The following is a 20991-nucleotide window of genomic DNA, read 5'->3' on the forward strand; positions in this document are numbered from 1 at the left end:
TAAACACCATTTCACTGAAAATAAAGCTAAGAGGAAGAGCATTAGCAGGCGGTAGCTGAGAACTTGCACAATCTTGCTACAGTTTGTTACTTTTAATGTGGTCGTTATTTCACAACTGATTTAACACATTGTGTTCTTCTGCATCAAAGCAGCGTTTTTCTTTAGTCAAGTGTTACCAGCATCAGCTATCTTACGACACCGTGTGCTCGACAGCTAACGGTTAGCTTATTTACTAGCTTTTTAAGCAAATGTTCCCCAGACCAAGTTCTGTTTGGGCGTTTTTATCTTAAATAAAAAAAAGCTACAGGTTCATTTTATCAGTGCTTTGCCTCCTCTGTATCAGTGTAGGCTGTAAAGGGCAGCTGTGTTGGAAGAATCTGAGGAGTTATGGCGGACCCTGCACGGATAAAAACAGAAGGTTCACTTGAAAAAGAGGGCTTTATCAACGAGGAGAACCCGAAGACAGAACATGAGCCCGCTGCGGAGACTTCTGCAGAGATGTCTGCAGATGACAAAGAGCCGTCTACGCAGGATCATCTCAAAGATTTGAAGACTGTAAGTTAATTAACTTTTTCAAAAGTTTCTAAAACGTCAACAAGCCAAGTAGCAGTAAAATATACTTTACATAGTGATGAACCAAAGTGGTGATTTCAATGAGATCCCTGACAGAAAAGGTGCAGAGATGAATTGAGAGGTTTATGTCGAATCCCACATAAAAGTCAAATGATAAATATATATCTGCCACTTGTATCTGAGAATCATATGAGATTTATGCCGACAAAGTTTAATGCTAATAATTGTTTTAACCCTTGTGTTTACAAATGGGGTCCAACAAATATCATACAAATGACACTTAAAAAATAAAATATGGCCTGTTAGCTTTTACTTCTTGAATCTTCTTGAAGTAGATCAACAAATTTGACTGTGATTGGTTGATACACGAAACAAAATACGACGCAAAAAAGAACAAATACTACCCCAGTAATTATTTGATAGACATTTCCATCCATTTTCTTTACACCCTTGTCTCTTAGTGGGGTCGGGAGGTGCTGGTGCCCATCTCCAGCTAACCTTCCGGGCGAGAGGCGGGGTCACCCTGGACAGGTCGCCAGTCTGTCGCAGGGCAACACAGAGACACTAAACAACCAGGCACACACACTCACACCTAGGGGCAATGTGGAGAGGCCAATTAACCTGACAGTCATGTTTTTGGACTGTGGGAGGAAACCGGAGTACCCGGAGAAGACCCACGCATGCACAGGGAGAACATGCAAACTCCATGCAGAAAGATCAGGGCCGGGAATCGAACCCAGAACCTTCTTGCTGCAAGGCCACAGCTCTACCAACTGTGCCACTATGCAGCCCCTGATAGAATTTTGATAGAAATTTACCAACCATAAAATGTAGGCAGGATTAAGAAAAGTGTCATGATGACGTACGTATGCAAAATTTAACAACTCACCACACAATATCAACATGTTTGATATTGGTCTGATGTTCCTACAGAACTGGGGGGTCAATATGTTTTTGTTTTTTTTCTGTAAGTGGATTCACTACTGCTTGTTTAATAAAAGCATCTGCCGTATGTGACAATAAAAACTTGACGGTCTGAAACTTCTTTAAAAAGACGTGCAGGGCTCCTCATCAGGATGGGGAACCTGAGGGTTTCATATGATGTGTTCACTTCTGTAAACATGTTAAGTGAGACAGGCTCAGACTGGCTGAGGACAGCCGAGCGGGTTACAGAGACAGAGCGGCCATATGGAGAGGGTGAAATAAATGATCTGACCGAGCTAACTTTATGAAAAAAGGAAGTTGTTACAAATATCACTTGAGATTAAACCCAAGGGTTATAGAAGTTCACATAGATGACTTTGGAGAAATTGACTTCATGACAACACCAAACTAAACTAACAAAATTTGTTCTGTTTTGAATATTTTGAGTTAACCATAAATAAGAGTTAAGTGCCTGCATTGCAGTGAAAATGGTTTTTAAAAGTAAAATGCAGAAATTTGGATTACAATATACAGAAAATATTATTTAATACCATTGTTGATATATCAACTATCTGATTTCACTAAGGGAGTCTCGATGTATTTTCACCCAGCATGTTTTTTGTTGCACTCTGAAGGAAACTGAAGCGGCGGCAGACGACGAGGAAGAGGGAACCTCCGGTCAGCCTTCCTCTAAGCGACCCAAGGTGGAGCCAGAAAAGAAAAAAGAGAAGCGCCACAAGGTCGACGAGGATGAAATACAAAAGATGCAGTAAGGCTGTCACGGAAGACCACTTCTCTTTTTACAAACTTCTCCAAAAGTGTCCTTTTTGATCCATCTTTGCCCTCTTTCCCTCTTGCATTATTTAGGGTTTTGGTGTCATCGTTTTCTGAAGAGCAGCTCAATCGCTATGAGATGTACAGACGTTCCGCTTTCCCTAAGGCTGCTATTAAGAGGGTGAGCTGGTTATTAAAACTGACATTTATTTCAAAACTACAAACCGGAGGTTCTTATGGCGGCTTTATGATCTGCACATTTCAGCTGATCCAGTCCATAACCGGGTCGTCAGTTTCCCAGAATGTGGTTATCGCCATGTCTGGTATCGCCAAGGTTTTTGTCGGGGAGATTGTTGAGGAAGGTGAGTGGATGGTTTACAAAACAATCCTAAATCACACAATGTTTTTTTTTTTTTTTTAACAGACTATTATGTAGTTATCAATGTTATTTTTCTTTTCCAGCTCTGGATGTTTGTGAGAAGTGGGGAGACACGCCACCACTTCAGCCTAAACACCTGAGGGAAGCAGTTAGGAGGCTGAAGAGTCGAGATCAGATTCCCAACTCCAAACACAAGCACATCCTGTTTCACTGAGCCACTCGAGCTGTGGGATGAACGAGGACGTTGGTGATATTTAAAACCGTTGTGGGAAAACCTCTGATTCATCCAGAGGCTGCTCACAATTATTGATGGAGCTCAGTGTCTGTAAAGGTACATTGCTGGAAGGCTCTATGTATTAAGTTAAATACTTGTTGAAACATGTAAATATAAGTTTTATATCTTTTTCTTTTTACTACTCTTTGGTTAATATGTGGGTGGTAAGTTCAGCCGCCGGCAAATGTATTTGCAGCCCTTGAACTTTTTTGCATTGTCATGTTACAAAGTACAAACTGAAATTGAGTCATATTTATAATTTTATTAATTTGTGACAGTAACACATACAAGGTAATTGTCAAATGAAAATAAAATGATTTTTTTTTTTAAACAAAGTTGGAAGTGTGCATACGTTTGAAGTATGGACTTTGACTAGGCCTTTCTTTAACAAGAATATGCTTTGATCTTAACCGGGAGACTCCAGTCCTCCTGTCTTTACATTTTTAGATGAGGCCTTGGTGCAAGTGTACCCATAGCATGATACTGCCACCACCATGTTTCACTGAGGGTTGTGAGTTCAGGATGATGTACAGTGTTAATTGTCCATGTTTTTGCTTATGGTTAGATTTTGGTTGCAACATAAAGCTGAATTGAAACACGCCTGTACGTGAGAGCAGCAGGTACTGTGAGAAAAGACAATAAATTCACATCAAAAATGTTTTCAGTAATTTATTTCGTCTCATCAACATTCTCTCATTGGTTCACAGAACCAGTTTTACATTAGTCATTGATGGAGTGATGAGTACCATAAAGTCATTGTACTTTTACACAAACGACAAAAACCATACTGTCCAGTTTTTCTGCACCACTTTAAACATTTCCACAATGACTCGTATGCATTCTTTTTGAAGTGATTCACATCGAAACGAGTGCGAGTTCCCGTGAATTGACTTCACCAGTGCAAGTAATTCACAAGGCATAAACTTCGCAAAAAAAAAAAAAAATCAAATCACTTCAGCACATGCATCCCGGGTTGAGAAAACGCCTTGAAACTCTGCTTTTCTGCTTCTCCTCTTTGCATGGCACAATGAGTTACATTGTCATGGAAACCACTGGCCTATTGTGGACTGCAAAGGAAGTCTAGTGTAAAAGTTTTAGTGGGAATTTGACTCAAAAGCTCAAGTTTTTCATTAAAACTGAGATGCTACTTAATACTAAGGTTTCACAGCGGAACTACAGGAAACTTCAAAGCTACATGTTGCATCCAGCATAGAACATCTTTGTCCATTAAGGCCATGCAGAAACTAAAACGGCAAACGGTAATAAAAAAGATCACGTGTATTGAGGTAAACGGGCAGTATATCTGCTTTAGTACACCAATATATTGAGGATTATTCTGGAGTCTGCATGCAGCTGAGTGTAGAATACAACGCCATCTCAAAAAATCTACACTAAAAATAATGTAGCATTTCCTTTCTTTGACGGGTTTCATGTAAAACTAGTGTCTTCCAATTGTTTAGTCTTTAGAGAATCAGATCTGTCTGCTGTACTGCTGAATCTTAAAATATCATTGAAAAGTTCCTTTATTTCAGTAACTGTTCAAAAACTGAAAGTCATAGATATATCAAGAGAAAGACATATGAGTGTTTCTGTTGATTTTGATGATACAGAAATATTATCGTACGACTGATCCAAGGTTCTTTTTTCAGATGAAAATACTTTTTTCTATGTCATTTGGAATCCAAGCTGCTTCAATTTAAATTGTGTCAGTCTTACTTTGGGTTTTTAATCAAACTCAAAAACAGAGCAGCTGTCTATTAAGACATTTGGAGAATTTGGTTCTTCTCTCTCTTTAGATGTTTTTTCCACTTTCTAAAGTGGATTGCTGAAATAAAGTTTTAAATAATATTCTATTGTGTGGAGATATGCAACTTGCATTGTAACTTGGCTAAAATATTTGAAACGGAAACTGCAGTGACACGTTTCTGCCACCAGAGGTCTCCCAGGTACCCTTGCACAACTACAAATTAGAGCCAAAAGATTAAAAAAAATAGGACTTTTACCAAAACAAAATCCTTGATTCAACAAAACAGCAAATGTTGGCTTCTTTTTCCTAAATCTATCCACTTTCAAATTCATTCTTGTACAAGATTTTCTGCAGGAAATAATATTGGCAACAAATCCAGATCAAAAGAGCGACTACTCCAGTTATTTAATCTTTCACGTCATCAGTACCACTTATTAAAATATTGTTTTAAAATAAGACAAAAAAAAAACACTAAAAAATGAAAAATAAATATAGTCAAGTAAAATAACACAAAGACATCTAAGTCCACCAACATAGCACGTTTCATCAGTTGTTTCCTGGAAAGCTACAAAGTTATGTTCAGGAGACACAATCACAAACCTCTCCAGAGCAGATGATTAAACTCTGAGAACAATTTTCTCCAAATGTGAGGAAGGGACATTCTGGAAGGCATGCTGTCTTCAGTAGATGTTCACCCTCAGAGGACATTAGTCATCACAGTACCGTATAAAAGAAATACTTTAAATAAAATAAAAACACTGGGAAATAATCCAACCTGCTCCGTGAGACCAGAGAGAGCTTGATATGAGTGTGTACCTTTCCCACCTGGTGATGCACCGAGAAAAAGGTGGAAACTGACATGCTTTAAACTTCCCATGAAAGAAGTGGAAGCTTGCTTTATAAATAAAGTGCTTTTTTTTCACCTACCTTTCACAAAACTGTTTAAATTGACACTTCAAAACAAAATGAAGCATGTTTTTTTTCTATTTTACAAAAAACAAAAGTTAACGACACAACTCCAGCACTAAAACTGTTAATAAAAAAAAGAAGTGCTACATTTTTTTTTATTATTGAATTAGCAATGCTAATTAAGCATGCAGTGTAAGAGAAGGGACTGATGGCCTAGCAGCTGTCTGGCAGTGTCTGTGCAACAATTCCATAACACACGATAATAAGTGGAAAAATTTAAAGCTTGATCATGTTGCATGCTTTGTTTCACACTAAAACCACACGATGACTTCCCGCCACCCTGATTTGTTTGAGATAAAAACCAGAGCAAATCTATTAAGCGTATCAGGAAAGAATATCTAAACTGCCAGTAATAAAAAAGAACCATTGTGTACCTAAAATGAACTCAACAGGCCCTGGTTTTCTAGTAACAGCTACAGGGGTTTTTTGTTTGTAATCTCCTGGACTGTGTGAGCCAGCTGGAGGTGATATGAAGCCACGGTTTGGATCCACCGCCCCGGTTTCCTGGATTTATCTTTAGAGGTGATTTAATTGAGCTCTGCTCTATTCTCAGCATCAAGTCTGAGACATCCAGTCGCCGTTCTGCAGCAGCCCCAGAGGTTAGAGGTCAGCGTCTGCAGAGGATCAGAGCGTAAAGGTGGGGTCGTACTTCCTTACTTCCAGGAGGAGGCGCTCTCTTTCAGTGAGGGCCTGTGTGAGGGCAGCCTGAGTGTCCCAGAGTTGGCTCTCCAGTGTTCGACTCTGCAAAAGCAACATTATTCTAGTTAAATAATAGCTGGTATTTTGACACAAAGCTGCACAATATGTGGATTTAAATGCAACAGGTGTGATAATAAAACCATTAATAATGACTTCCACATTATCACACAAACTTTCTCAAATGTAAAATAAAATTTATTGAGATGAAATCAATAAGAGCTTTTTTCCCCCCAATTTTTCTCTAGTAAACCATTAAAAACTTTAGTTTTTTACTCCTCACCTTCATTTGCTGTTGGACAGAGTCGGCGCCATTAAAAGTGTCAAACCCGGCAGCAGGAACACCTGCTAAGGGTTTAGTGTTTGCACCCTCAGCTGAAATTAGAAAGAGATTTTCTATTCATTTTTCTGTGAAGGTGTGACTGCAGATGCAGATTGTGTTCTCTGTGCGTTTTAGATTCATTATTTACTAAACCTCTGCTGTTTTCTTCACCTTTGATTCTCATAATCCCATCGTCGCTTCGCTGGAGCAGCAGCTGATCTATAATGAATTTGGCAGGGACAGGTTGGGGAGCGGTGGGGTAGATCCTGGGACCGTCGTCCTAAAGAAAACATATCTTAAATCACTGGACACAAAAAGTTGTGATGTTTCTTTTGAGGAATAAAAATGTGTAGATCAGGATCATCGACTTACCTTCAATATTACAGTGACGTTGGACAAGTGTAATCTTATTGGTTGACCGTCTACACTGAACTCGTCTTCAAGGAAAGGGCCGATGCTGGTTACTGTCGAGGCTAGAAACTCTGCCTGGCAGTCCTGAAGTCTCACATCCAGAAAGCCCAGAGACTCATCCAGAGCAGAGCGCTGAGCCGCAGACGGGCCCGTTTCCGCCCGCAACAAGAGCGCCGGAGAGTTCCTGCAACCCTGCCTGTCCTGCCTCTGAGACGATTCACCTGCAGCTGCACAAACAAAGATGAGGATAATTTAGCTATAGCCTATTTATACAGGAAAACATGAGCAAAATTCTAGTTTATTCAAGGTTAGCTGGATCCTCTTCACCGTAACGCTGCATGAGATCATGCACTTTTTTTTGACAAGAAAAAAAACGCTAAAATAGGAGAAAATCCAAATGTCTTATCAGTTATCTTTAACACTCGTAGCATAATTTAAATCCAAATGTGGCCTGATATTAAGCCTGTTGTGACACACATATCAATTAATCTTTGAAGACTCACAAACTATTGAAATTACTTATAGAATATTAGCAAACAGAGAAATAATAATAATAATAATAATAATAATAATAATAATAATAATAATAATAATAATAATAATAATAATAATAATAAAAATAAAATGCATAAGAAAAGAATAAGGTTGATCTTTTCACAGGGTTTTTGTTTCCAGGTTCAAACATAAAGGTATTAGGAGGCAGCTTAAAAGAAAGTCTTTTTTTAACATTTAAATGACACATTTCAGGCATCATTTGGAGGAAAGCCATGATAATCAGGTTACCTTGTACGAGACCAGCCAGGATGTCTGATTGTCGGACGTTTCCCAGCTGCACTGGGGTTAAATTCTGTGCTTGGACAGCAACTACTTGGTCTTCTCCCTGTACCTCCATGGTACACGCTGTCCCACTCAGGATCAGAAGCAACACTGAGGACTGTCATTCACCTCATTAGAAGTCATATTATGCTCTTAAACATTTAGATTTGATTATTCTTTTTCATAATTTTGAAGTGCAGTGCCTGTGAAAACGTCACATAACTCAGCCTGAGCATTGACGTCATAAATATTGTAATTTTGCAAAAACAACTTATTTGAACTATTCGATTTTCCAGTATGCAAAGACAACTTCAGCAGTTCTTACAAACTGGACACACAAGTTAGATTTCCTTTTGAGGATTTTCACAAAATCAAAATTATGTAGAAAAGCTCAAACACACTATATTGCCAAAAGCATCCAATCAACCTTGTGGAAGGCCTTAATATCACCAGTTCATGTGTGCGTGAAGAAAGAGAGAGTATATACACACGCAGAGCTCAAGTGGCAAGTTATGTTAGCCACGCATTCTTTGTGGAACGATCAACATGTTTCTAAGTGGTGACAGTAACTCACCAAGTCCTGAGAGACGTCATCAGTGCTTTGAGAGAGAGAACTGCTGAGATCAGCTGATGATCCCCCCTCCGTCCCCGGGGCGGGGCTTCCACGGCTTCCTGCAGGTGTGTTGTTCGGCCGCAAAGACTCCACACCGGATTCTGGAAACACAACGCAACCGTAAACCAGACGTCCTGCGTATCACTCGGGTAAAATGATCAGGAAACCTGGTGGCATTAATACCCGAGTCCATGAGAACAACAAAATTGTCACTGAAATCACTATCGATAGACAGATTTTCATCAGGGAGGCTGCCGTCCAAGATGGCGCTGTCAAAGGACTGCTGGGAGTGCGAATGCTTCAAGGATTGGTGGTGCAGATTAGAGGAGGACTCTTCTGAACGCGGATTCAGTTCCCTGAGAACACACGCATGATAAATTAAACTGAGATCAGAAATTTCCATTCCAATGCTAAATATCTTTTGAAGAACATTGTTTACATTGACATCATAATCCATTTTATTTGTGCTTTCAGTGATGTGTTTTTTTTTTTTATTTCCATTTTATTTACTATTTTTGTCGGTTGATCTGCAGACCAAAATCCAACTGAGAATCCAAAAATGCAGATTAAAGAAACTCTCCATCAAATCTGACTGAACTTAAGATATTTTAAAAGAGGAAAGGGCCAACATTTCCCTGCACATGCAGATAAACACAAACCCTTAGAGACGCACAGCTGGTAAGTCTGAAGTCAAAATGTGCAACATGCTTCCAAGAATTTGATTTGTGAAACAAATTATTTGAAAACCTTGAACAATCCTTCTTGCTTCATATTTATTGCAAAATTTCTAACAAAAACATTTCCGATAAAATACTGTAAAGTTAGCGGCTATGACTATCCATGTGAAATATTCACGGGGTATAAATGCTCGTGGAAGACACTGTGAGTTTCAATAAAACAACAGGACTCACCTGGGCTGAGCACTGAACAGTTTACTCATGCCTGAGCCTCGGCTCAGCATGCTGAAGGCGTCTTTCGTTATGGAGAAAGCCCCTTTGGTTAGATCCAGCGAGGCACTGATGGCGTCTTTGGTGGCGTCCTTGGTGACGCTGATTGCACTCGTCAGCTCCCCCTCCAGGCTGAAGGTGGACGACTCGCGAGAAATCACTGGGGAGGGTCCGCATGAGAGAGGAGGCGAGAGACCGGGCGTCTCCTCCTCCGTCGCCAGTCCGTTCTCCTCCGCATCCACCTGCTCCTCCTCTACGGCCTCATAAGCCTGCTCCACCACGCCATCTTGGTCTTCCTGATCGACCACGGCTGCACTGACGGAGGAGATGCCGTTTTCCAAACCACTGTCCTCCAGGATGCTGTCGTCGGGGTGATGAGTCGGGGAAATGTCGGAGTCTGTCATGCTGGGGCTGTCCGTTTCTGGAGTCTGGGGAAGCTCTTCCTCTGGGGCGGCGGTGGCGGGGGGCAACAGCAGACCCACTTCCACTGCGTCCACCAGAAGAGCAAGACAAACCGTGGGTGGTGTGGATTTCCGGCTGGGAGTTTGTCTATCACCTTGCAGATGATCTCGGCTCAACTCTGCCCCCAGTCGAACCATGGCATCCTTCATCCTCAGCAGGGCAACGTACTGGTAGTGATTGAGCCACACCTTTAGTGGGGTGATGGTGTGTGCCAGGAAGTGGATAGAAGCAAAGGAGGCATCATCCTGCTGAGGACCGGAGGGGGAAGACCACGATTCACTCTTAAAGGCAGACGGCTGGCACATCCACACCGACATGGCGAACGGCTCAACAAACGGTTGGGTTTTGCCTTTGGGGAATCGCCGAGCTCCGTCGAAACCCAGCGTAACGCGGGACAGACTGAGAGACCAGATATCCTGGGATCGCAGCTGCTTCCTGTCCAGAGGCTGCGGCTCGGTTTCTTGAGCGTGCCGAAGAAAAGTGAAAGGAACGGGGTGGAAGGCACTCGGTTCTCTGGGGTAAGGACAAGGCGGCGTCGACTGGAAGAAAGGGCAGCTGGTAAATTTTTCACACGTGCTGCTGAGGTCAGCGGAGGAGCCATGAGGGCAGTTGCGAGTGTTGCTGAAAACCATCTGGGGGACAATAACGGAGAGCGACTGTGGGCGTTCGGGATGATCCAGGATTGAGGAATCCAGAGGAATAATCAGCTATGAAAAGATGAAAAACATTCACAGCTTTAAATTTTTAGACAGATTGAAGTAAGTCGAGTAACAAAGAAGGCAAAACCCTATAAAAAACAGTAAAATGAAGGGATTGTTCACTTTTTTTCCACAGTAAAATTCAAGCATTTTTAAGGTAAATTTTCTAACTTCTCCATCGCCACACTTTGGAGAAAATACAGTGCAAATGAACTAAAGACAGTTTCAATTCACTATTTTATGACATTATTTTTTTAATGTTATTAGTATACTAAATTCTACATTCTACAGCAGGGAAAAGACAAACTGAAATATAACAGAAAGCTACGTTTTGAAAAATGTTCCTGCACAGTTTTCTGGCATTTAGGAAATAGAAATAATTTTGGCAATTCTAATTAACCTAAAACAAGAAAAGCTTGGTCGGGTTTAACTCCAGACAGTGAGAAAAGAAAATGTGAATGTGTCTTTTTAAATATGTGGTTTCAGCTGTAAATAACACTTTACAAATCAGACGTCAAATTGAACTTCATTACAAAACGACGCCGTTTGAATATCAAGCACCCGTACAAATCCTGAAAACGTGAAGCGTCTACCTTAAGGTGAGCTGCGTCCACGCGGATGTCCACGTGCTCTTCAGCCTTTTTACTGTCTTGCAAATGGTAGAATGCTTTGACCTGGTCCAGGGTCTGTAGAAGACCCCTGGAGAACAGATTGATCCACAGCAAGCTGGCGGCATCCACACACAGTTGCAGGCTGTTCAACTGGACATACAGATTTGAAGTGGGGACTGGGAGGAAAAAATAAAATATAGGAAACATTCTGGTAAGAGACAACAAAGTAAGAACATACTGGCTGGCAAAGGTTTACACATCCCTATTAAATTGCCAGGTTTTTATGATGGAAAGAAAAACCCGCCAAGACTTCTCCCACCTCCTAGACAATTTAAAAGAAAAACATACCTAGTGACAAAAACAGAAAATTTTTTAAAAATAGCTGCGATAACGTACAATTTCGCTCACTGTGACTAAAACCCCTGTTCCGTCAGACGAAAACAAAACCAGATCATGATGCTCTAACCACCATGTTTCACCACCACCATGGAGTTGTTAAATTTTGGAATCGTGGCAAAAAGTTCATTTAGTTTCACCAGACCAGGACACATTCTCCCCTGAGGTTTTGAAATAAAAGTAGGAATGGTTGGGTTCCCCCCCCCAAGTTTACTTCTTAATCCGTGGATACAGATATCACAGCCGATTGTTATCACATGTGCAACACAACCTGTACTTGCCAAAAACTGCAACTTCTTCAGTATTTGTAGTTCAGTCTTTAAAAACAAGTTTTCATTTTCTCTTTTTAATCAGTTTTTGAGGATATGTAATTTAAGAGTATCGTAATATAATTGTATTGAAGTCTACTGAGGCCTAAAGTGAGACTAAGCTTTTTAATGATCTTCAGAAACCTTATAATGATGGGGTCAGAATTTACCTGATGATAAAAAAAACGATTGAGATTACAAATCAAAAGGTTTATCAAAATGCAAATCAAATAACAAAAGAGCACAAATAATTTTTCTGCAAATTTTACTGAGATCAGTTAATTTTAATCAGTAAATGCAGTAAAATATCAATGTAAAGTGAAGAGGGGCCATGCAGGTACCTGGTAAATTGGAGTTGTCAGGGAAGTAATACTCTGTGAACTGCAGATGAACTGCTGGGACGTTATCTGGCAGACGCAGAGCTTTCCGGTTGCAGGATATTAAAGAATGAGTCTTCTTGTTGTGACGGCCCCTTGTAGACACCTAAGTGAACGATGATTAACTTGTTAACTGACGTATCTTTTAAACTGGAATTTATTTGCTCATAGATCACAGAGCAGAAATGAGAAATCATTCAATTAGTGAATAAAAGCAGAAAACAAGAGTGAAAATCTAAGAGTTCCTTTTAGAAACTAAAAAGAAAAGGTGGGAACCAGGCATTCAGACTTCCCCCATACCCCCGGGTATCTCTTGCTTTTATCAGACGGGGAACCAAAACATTCTTGCAACCAAAATTACCTTTGACATTCTCATTCATGATGGAGTCACGGCTGAAAATGCAGAAGCGGGCAGACTACGTTATTTATCGTGGTCTTCAGGGGTTTCGTCAAGTTACAGGTGCCACGGCAACCAAAAGAGGGTATTTTTCAGAGTCACTTTCTAGTGATGCAGTTAATAATAAAGGAAATGAAAACAACTGCCATGCTGTCCTTTAAGCTCCCCTGAGTGTTTTCGCTGATTTTCCATTGAATTGCAAAGTTCACCGGTAAGACAGTGTGATGCTGCTCTAAGGGGAGTTTTGCTCTATGTGTGCACACTGTCAGCTAAAAGCCTTGAAAGCTGCTGATTGAGCAAAGCTTATATTCTGCAAGTGATGAGCACACCGCTGGTAGGAAACAGACTGGAAAGGCAACGACTAGTACAACTTTCTTCCCCTGGAAAAAAAAGCAACTTTTTAACTCATCTCAGTCATTTGAAGAGAAAAAAAAATGCTTAAGCACAAATGTTACTCTAGCGTTGATTCATTTTATGAAGCTGGCATAAACATCAGGGTGTGTCCAACTGTTTTACTCCACCTACAGAGGTTTCTGACTCCATTAAACGCCTGCATGCAATGTACATGGAGTCAGTTTGAGATAAAAACTTGCCTGGTGAATGTCCACATCATCCATCCTGATCACCACGCAGCTAGATCGCAGCCTCTTCAGGATTGAATTTAACGAAGCCGTTATTGAGTTCCTGCTGGCCGCCTGCTCTTTGTCAGATGGGTTCGCCTTGGGGCTAGTCTGTCCATCTAAAGTTTGCAGATGAGAAGGAGAGATGTATTTGGGGATATGATGAGTTGAAGTGAGCTTAAAAGCTGTTATAATACCAACTTTAGTTGAAATGATTATGATTATTTGATGAAATGATGTAAAATAGTCAAAACCTACCAAAAATAGGTCCTGAAAGACACATTTCCTGAAAAAACTATTGGCACTTGTACCATTCCTCAAATTTATTTGTTTTTTGCATTTATTACATATAAAAAGAAAATATATTTGGAATCGTTTTGAAGTTTTACCCTTGGCAGTCTTTGCAGGAGAATCTTTGGCCGGCCCCTCAGAGTACGGCCCTGGAAAACCGCAGGCCTCGGCTCTTCTCTGGTATTCCTGCAGCAGTTTTCCCGCCCACTGAGCCTGCGCCTCCATGGCTCCGCTGTAGCGTTCCCAGTGTCGGCACCCATCAGCTGAGCAAAAAAAAAAATCAACAGCCAGGAGGAGATGTGATTCAGCCATCATTCGAAACTCAAACAGACAGTTGTGCCTGCTTGGACACAAATATCCTACGGAGCTTAGATAAATACCAAGGGTTAGGAGGGGGTAAAGGATGGACGGATTTGGGGGATGACTGCTGCCCATCTCCAGCAGTCACTCGGTGGAGGAGCACTACACCATGAACAGGTCGCCAGGCCTCCCTAAGCTTTAACGTTAATGTTTCCAGTTCACACCGCCTTCCAGTGGTCAGAGAGAGGGCCTCTGATTTGACTTAATCGTTTTTGTAGAAAGACCAATCTTGAAGTCAGTTAGTGCAAGGTGTTCAAGATGTTTTTTTAATTTGTACAGACAAGTCAAGCATGATCATTCTTTTTCTACTTATAGTCTTGAATATAAACATTTATCCATATCACTGAGGAGATCAGAGTTTAAGGTAGAGCTGTGTTTTGGAAGTTTCCCTAACACTGTCTAAGTTGTTCTGCATGTTTTCATGGGGTGAAGAAACTTTCTTTTTGTAGAATGGTAGGCTTCGAATGGTCTTGAAACTCTCCTCTGATCGAACATTATGGAACATCTTTTGGACTAGAAATGGTGCAAACTGCTGTTATGACACTTGCTGCTGACTTGACGTGTCAATTTTGAAACAAAAAGGAGGTAAAGTTTATCTTTAATTTTTTAAAAATGTTTTTGTCACGTTACAACCAACAACACTGAGTTTGCATGCGATAGATTTTTTCTTAGTAAAAGTTTCAAGAGATACAAATACCTTATTCGTACTTGTTTTCTAACTCTGTTTTTCTGCACCTGGCATTAGTTTGCAATTTTGTGAATACTGGAAATATGTAATGCATATCTCTTTGTTACTTTTGGGATTGTATAATTGCCACAATGTGTTTTTTTTTGTCCATCTAAAACACTCAAAGATGAAAGAGCAAATGCTTTCTGCTTTGACTGTAGCAATCAGAACTTTAACTCAACCTAATAAGATTGGAGGGCAGCTCTACTGTTTATTACATCAACTATTCTACTGAGGATTATAACACTGGGCACACTTTCCGACGCCATTAGCCTGCCTTAACAGCGAAGCTCCCAGCAGCCAGTCTTGTGCAACCAGTTTTGTGGTTACACAGAGGGCATCACACAGCCTCAGGGGGGAAGCAGCAGTTAAAACACAGTCAGAAAAAGAACCAGTCATTCCTCTCACCAGGTCTGTGAATGGGATAGTAGTCGAAGCCCAGCTTCCTAAAGGTTAGCTGCATTGCACCCTGAAGGCCCGGCGGGGGAGGCTCATCTGTGTGGCATCACATGAGAGTTGTTTAAAACAAGCTCTACATAAATTACCCACCAAATAATAAGTGTAATATCTTTAGTAACGACATTAAACACAACCTGCATTTTCCAGAGAAATAAAGCGACGTGAATAGCATGTGCGAATTCACTGCCTTCTGACCTTCATCCACTGAAGAACTGTCATTGCATATGTGTAAGTCCAAGCGTGATATGAAGGTGTGGTAGGACGACTCCTTGACATCGTAAAGATCAAAGTACTGACTGATGGTGTTGGGGGTGCTGGTGGAGGAAGGCGGGGGTTCAGTCCAGAGGCTGTGGATCACAGGCGAGGGAGGGGCGGTCTGAAAACAACACAAAAAGAATTCAGGATTTATCAGAACAAATCAAATCGTGCAAAAAAAACCATAAATAAATAAAAGGAAGTTGAAATTAAAATGTACTGAAGACGGCGTTTTAATCAACAGTATTGCTTCCAGTAATTGGCCAAAAAAAAAGTTTGTTAAAATGTCTCAGAATTGGTCTTTTTTATTAGTGGTTTACCTTTTATACATCATTTCTGGAGAACATGCATCTTTAATAATTCTTGATCTCGTTTTGGTCTACAATGACATATTCATGACATATTCATTGAATAAGAAGTAAGAATTGGGCAATGCCTACATTTAAATGACTCAAAAAATATTTGTCTGGAGTCTGATAGGTTTCTTACAGTAGGTATTTTCTGTCAGACCAAATTGTACAACCACAAAAAAAAAAGAAAAGAAAAGAAAAAGAAGTAAACCTGTAAGGATTCAGCAGTCATGCTCTTCCTCTGCTGGGCTGACTTCTCCATGGCCTCGCTCAGAGATTTGGCGTAATGAATGATGGCTTTGAGCTGAGAGTCAGTCAGTACCCACAACAGGTCGTCCAGAATGAAAAGCAGCTTGGACGCCAGCACGTTACAGTCCTTTATCTGAAAATAAATATTAAGTCAAAGACTTATCACAAAGCAACGGGTGTTGATCTCAAATCATTCCACGTGTGACAAGCAAGGTGCATGTGTATTAAAAATCCAGCCTTACTCTGCGTTTCAGAGCGATGCGAATGCGCCCCTGGTTGGTGATGAGACGTAATGGAGTGCTGCCGAGGTCCTGGTCGTCACTCTCAATGGCGTCTGCCTCGATTCGCAGCGTTTGCCAGTTAATTTCTTTAAATGTCAACACCTGAAAAAAAAATAACTCAATCAAATTTCCCATTATGAACAGGACAGCAAAAGATCACAAACTGGACTATAAATGACTCACTGCCCAGCCTGGTACAGCCTACAGGATGTTATAAACACATCGGTCACTTGCCAAACAAGTTTTCTATTGCCTTGTCTGCAGCTGCGTTGTACACAATATAAACACTGTCAGCAATCCTTATTGCTGTCCACAGCAGCAGGTTAATTATGAAAAAAACTGGCATATTTAACCTGCCTTCATTAGCCTTCAGTTTGGTGCTAAATTAAATTTTCTTACTTTGTTGCAGTCGATCATGTCTAATTCAAAGTCTGAAACATGTGAACTAGTCAACAGATCGTTCTGTCAAACAGGGATTCTTTAAAACATCGTTTGAGATTCTGGAAATCTTTATTGCATTTGTGGCAACAAATACAATAAACAGAGCTACTTTTAGCAGTAGGACCACCTTAAATTGAGACAATGATGAAAAGCACAATATAAAAGAGTAAATAATTACAGATTTTTTTTAAAACAGCTTGTAATTTGCTGAAAACATGCAAACAATGAAAAGGGATTCTTAGTTTTCTCAGCTATTGCTAAACTCTTCACCAACTCTTCACCATCACCGTTTTTTTGTTTATCAAAATGGGTCGGTAAGAACCCCACAGTAGGAAAGAAGGACACATACAGTGGTTTACAAGGGTTCACTGTTCATCCTGGCTTTTTTCAGCCCGGCAGCTGAAAAAAGCCAGGCAGTTAACAAAATCATGTGACCTGGTTAAATGATTTACTGCAGATTTAATAAGAACATGTGGCTTCAGTGACAGAAATTTAGTTGGCTGTGGTATGGCCGTCAGTGTAGAGAGCAGAAAGAGGCAGGCCTGCAGCATAGCAATTTACCTCTCCTCTCTTGGGGTCAGTGACGCGGGTGTAGCGAAGGTCACTGCGCTGCCACTTGGGGTTGAGGCTGTTGCCCTGCAGCTGCCACAGCTCAAAGGAGGCGTGGAAGGCACGAGCCTGAACCTTGATGGTAATGGAGTTGATCCGGACAGACATGCCCTCCACCACTTTCTCCGCAAAGCCGTACTCGCTGAAAATACAGACCATGACAGGTAAAATAGTTCCCTATTTGAGACACTTCAGCTCAGGATGTTTGACAGCTTACCTCTGTCCTGCTGTTATGGCAATAGGAGAGGGACCGTTAGGTGGACGGGGCTCCTCACATGTCCTCATCTCAACCTCAACTTTGTCCAAGAACTACACAGAACATTGAGACAGCACGCAGTTTGTGCTAGTCCAGAAGTAATCTAACATTTTTTATGACATCACAATAATGAAATTTGGAGCAGTAAAGTGCAGAAACAAATGCTACAATCATGACAGAGTTAAGTTATATTTCAGTGTAAGAGAGAGAAAAAAAGGCAGCTTCACTCCAAATAAGGATTTCATTATCATCCTTACCAGGCAGATGGGACTTGTTTTCAACTTTGTCCATTGTATCTGAAAAGACAATAGGAAGACGTCACACAGTGATGTGCACAACTGGACACAAAGGCTTAGTGAGCGGAGAGGCACAGAACAGTCCAAATCTGAAGTGTAAAACATTTTTACTCTTTTCTCCTGCTCTGATCTGAGTAACTAATACTACACTTAGTATGATGGACCACTATCATACTAAGTGTAGTATTATAAATCTCTAAGTAGAACACATAAAAAATGCAATTTTTTTATGTGTTCTGAATTATTTAAAATGCAATTTAGTACATAAAATAATTTAGTACAGGCTAAATTATTAGCCTGTACTGAGCTCATAATATTTATGCACCACATTTACCTAAATGTGTATCTTGAAAGGGGTTATCATAGATTCCAAGCTTTAACAATAATAATTTCCCCACAACCAGATAATTAAAATTATTTTAAATAACACTAAGAAACACATTTATCTTGTAAGAGTATTCCAAATCTAAGGTGCTACATTCTGAAGCATAATGTCAGCAACAGAGAAAATAATAACCAAAACTGCAATAGTCTATTTCAAATGTTTGCTTTTTAAATACAGTAAGTAAATCTGGCATCAATAAACAACTCTTAAACTAAAAAGGTAAAGTAAAACAAAACCCTATAGAGCTAATTGTTTGTGTCCAACATTAAGGCTAAATCTTAGCAGTAAGGAATCTTGACATGCAGGATTACTGAAATGGTTCTTGAAACATAAAGCAGTCGGCCCGTCAGCTATGCGAACACCAGCCACTATATCTCAGAATCACAGTAGCCTCTAGCCTTTAGTGTGCTTCTGAATCACAACTGGCCTGTCCATTATCAGCAACCAGTCCAAATCTCAGGGGCCAGGACATTCAAAGCAGAGCCGCTAGTAGTTCTTATCTTTATTAATCTGCCACTATTCATTTCATCAAGTGCACAGAGGCACAAAAAAAAAAGGATCTGCATTATTAGTAAAGAGAGTTGTTGTTTTTGCTTTGAAAATTAACTGTGACACAGTAAGAAAGTGATGTACTTAAAAAAAAAAAAGAAATCTGCCACCATGTTAGACAAACTTCACAACCAGGCTGAATGAGTCAGTAAGGACGTACCCTAATGGCGGCCTTATTGCAGTAGACCCGTGTGACGGCCAACCAGGTCGGCAGGTCCAGCATGTTCTGAAGAACCTCTTCATCCAGCTCCAGGTTGGACAAGTGCCCCTCCCCCTTCAGTGTGCTCAGGTTGATCTTATCCGGGGACAGGTTCTTGGTGAACCTTGGTGGAAACAAAAATGTGCAAGTCAACATTTTGGCCTATATAGGAAGGATGTTGCCAAATTATTCAGCAAGAGAAGAATGTGAAAATTCCTTATCAGATGCAAAATCAGAAAAGTCAGCAAACATTTCAGTCACTGTGTTTGCAAAGCTGATGGACATACCCCCAGAACTTGCAAGTCTTATTGCAGCAAAATGTGGTTTATGGTAAGCGCTGACTTAGTGGGGAAGAATACGTCTCCACAAGACACTTTTCAGATTTTACTTTTGTATTTTGTGTTAGTCCATCACAGGGGTCTCCAACTCCAGTTCTCAGTTTTTATATGTGTAGATGAGCAAACACTGCTGATTCAAATAGCTAAAATACCTCCTCAAAAAGTTAGCAATTTGTCAAACAAGGGACATTCCTAAAACATGCAGATTACCTGCGTTTGAGAACTGACTGACTTTGGACACAACCGGTCAGTCACAAAAAAACCAAAGACAATACATTTAAGTTTTAGGGTGAAACACAAAATACATTGTAAAATACATGACTAAACAAAGCTATCTTAAATATCTGTGAAATTCCAAAAATAAACAAAACAGACAGGAAATACAGGAAAGCTATGATTTCAACTTTAAATTTGGAATATTTAAATAGCAAGACTCGTGTTTTGGCATTTTTCTTGACTGGAACATAGTTCTTAGTACAGATTTCAATGCAATTTTATCTTCCTTAAATTGTCCTTTCGAGTGGAGCAGTAAAAAAAACAGCTATTATCAATTGCATACAAACTGTTTAGTTTGCATGAAACATTCCAAGGGATGTTGATTTTTCACAAGCCTTAAATGATGACATGAACTGACATAACAGTGTAGGTTTTTTTTTTTTTTTTTACATCGTAAGCACTTGGATTAGCAGTTTGGTAGTAAGCTTTTTTTTTCTTTTTTTACTCAGATTAGATCAAAGATCACAAAGAAGCTATTATTTATTGACTAAGTAATGCCTTCTGCTAGACGAGATTCCGAAGGATTAATGGCTGGAAACGTTCAGGAAGTCAAAAGGGAGAAAGGAGTCTTTGTATATAATTGGTCAAAAAAGAGCAACGGTTGAATTAAACTAAGAACAATACAGTTCATAAAAAAAAGAAAAAAAAAAAAAACAGAACTAGGTAAATATGAAAAACAAACAAAAAAGTCCAACTTTGTTCGACATTATAAATATATTTGTTTTTCTTCCTTATATTCTTTATCTTTCACAGAATAACCAGCTTATTGACTGAAACAAAAAGCTGGAGCCTCTGTCCTCCCTCTACTGTGGCCTTTTACCTGTGAAAGAACCTCCAAAATTGATTAATTACCACCGGCTGGTAAAATATGCAAAAACTAGAGCTAAAAGGGGAACACTACCACACCACAGTAACACTTTTTTTTTCTCCTGAAAGTCAGGTGGAGAAAAAAAAACCCCGCTCCTGAAGGCAAAAACTCAGAAGAGATTAATTTTAAAACCCTTGTTCATGAGCTAAACTATCCAGCATGATTTGGTTGTTCCCTTCTTTACTCACATCTGATTTTAATTGGCAGGTGATTAACATGCTCCAGCAGGGTTTAAAGACAAGCTGTTGGGCTTCTCATTCTTACGAACCTGGTATGTTTGGGTCTGATACATCTTGTATGTTTCAAAATGCCATTTTTCAGTTAATCTTGAAAGTTATTCTTTTTAGAAATAAACCGTGTATTTATGGCAAATATTTTTGTACAATAATCAGGCATAAAATATGCCACAAAAAACAACATGATGGAAAAATTAAACCCCTAGATTGTATCCCTATTGAATACTCATGCCACTACACAACAGATAATTA

The 20991-nt window shown here is 40.0% G+C and overlaps 2 protein-coding genes across 4 annotated transcripts in view; one reads left to right on the plus strand and one right to left on the minus strand.

Annotated features, from left to right (window-relative positions):
- On the plus strand, positions 1-3582 carry taf11 (TAF11 RNA polymerase II, TATA box binding protein (TBP)-associated factor). Of its 2 annotated transcripts, none has more exons than XM_008414217.2 (6): positions 1-219; positions 344-555; positions 2133-2266; positions 2365-2452; positions 2537-2633; positions 2734-3582. In XM_008414217.2, the coding sequence occupies exons 2-6, from the start codon at positions 388-390 to the stop codon at positions 2862-2864; spliced, it is 618 nt and encodes a 205-aa protein (XP_008412439.1). In that variant the 5' UTR covers positions 1-219; positions 344-387; the 3' UTR covers positions 2865-3582. The 2 variants fall into 2 exon arrangements, with proteins under 2 accessions (XP_008412439.1, XP_017161258.1); XM_017305769.2 differs by having other exon boundaries at positions 349-555.
- Positions 3579-20991, minus strand: part of bltp3a (bridge-like lipid transfer protein family member 3A) — a 19581-nt gene continuing 2168 nt past the window's right edge. For both annotated transcript variants that reach the window (XM_017305768.2, XM_008414215.3), the window contains exons 2-21: positions 18983-19145; positions 17850-17888; positions 17554-17645; positions 17289-17478; positions 16248-16388; positions 15968-16138; positions 15347-15527; positions 15101-15187; positions 13704-13868; positions 13288-13433; positions 12262-12403; positions 11199-11392; positions 9410-10614; positions 8682-8854; positions 8460-8599; positions 7853-8003; positions 7031-7296; positions 6830-6938; positions 6620-6711; positions 3579-6381 (exon numbers count right to left, since the gene is read on the minus strand). In XM_017305768.2, coding sequence (XP_017161257.1) covers positions 6265-6381; positions 6620-6711; positions 6830-6938; positions 7031-7296; positions 7853-8003; positions 8460-8599; positions 8682-8854; positions 9410-10614; positions 11199-11392; positions 12262-12403; positions 13288-13433; positions 13704-13868; positions 15101-15187; positions 15347-15527; positions 15968-16138; positions 16248-16388; positions 17289-17478; positions 17554-17645; positions 17850-17888; positions 18983-19045 — 3864 coding nt within the window. In that variant the 5' untranslated portion in view covers positions 19046-19145 and the 3' untranslated portion in view covers positions 3579-6264. The remainder of the gene's footprint in view (positions 6382-6619; positions 6712-6829; positions 6939-7030; positions 7297-7852; positions 8004-8459; positions 8600-8681; positions 8855-9409; positions 10615-11198; positions 11393-12261; positions 12404-13287; positions 13434-13703; positions 13869-15100; positions 15188-15346; positions 15528-15967; positions 16139-16247; positions 16389-17288; positions 17479-17553; positions 17646-17849; positions 17889-18982; positions 19146-20991) is intronic.

The sequence above is a fragment of the Poecilia reticulata genome, chromosome 7 (assembly GCF_904066995.2).
Source record: "Poecilia reticulata chromosome 7, P_reticulata-male-v2, whole genome shotgun sequence".
Lineage (NCBI taxonomy): Eukaryota > Metazoa > Chordata > Actinopteri > Cyprinodontiformes > Poeciliidae > Poecilia > Poecilia reticulata.

Bases quoted from the DNA above. Each gene is read 5' to 3' on its own strand.
- taf11 (XM_008414217.2), top strand. From the start codon at position 388: ATGGCGGACCCTGCACGGATAAAAACAGAAGGTTCACTTGAAAAAGAG. The intron at 2,453-2,536 runs GTGAGCTGGTTA...TGCACATTTCAG, and splicing joins CTAAGGCTGCTATTAAGAGG to CTGATCCAGTCCATAACCGG. The intron at 2,634-2,733 runs GTGAGTGGATGG...TTTCTTTTCCAG, and splicing joins CGGGGAGATTGTTGAGGAAG to CTCTGGATGTTTGTGAGAAG.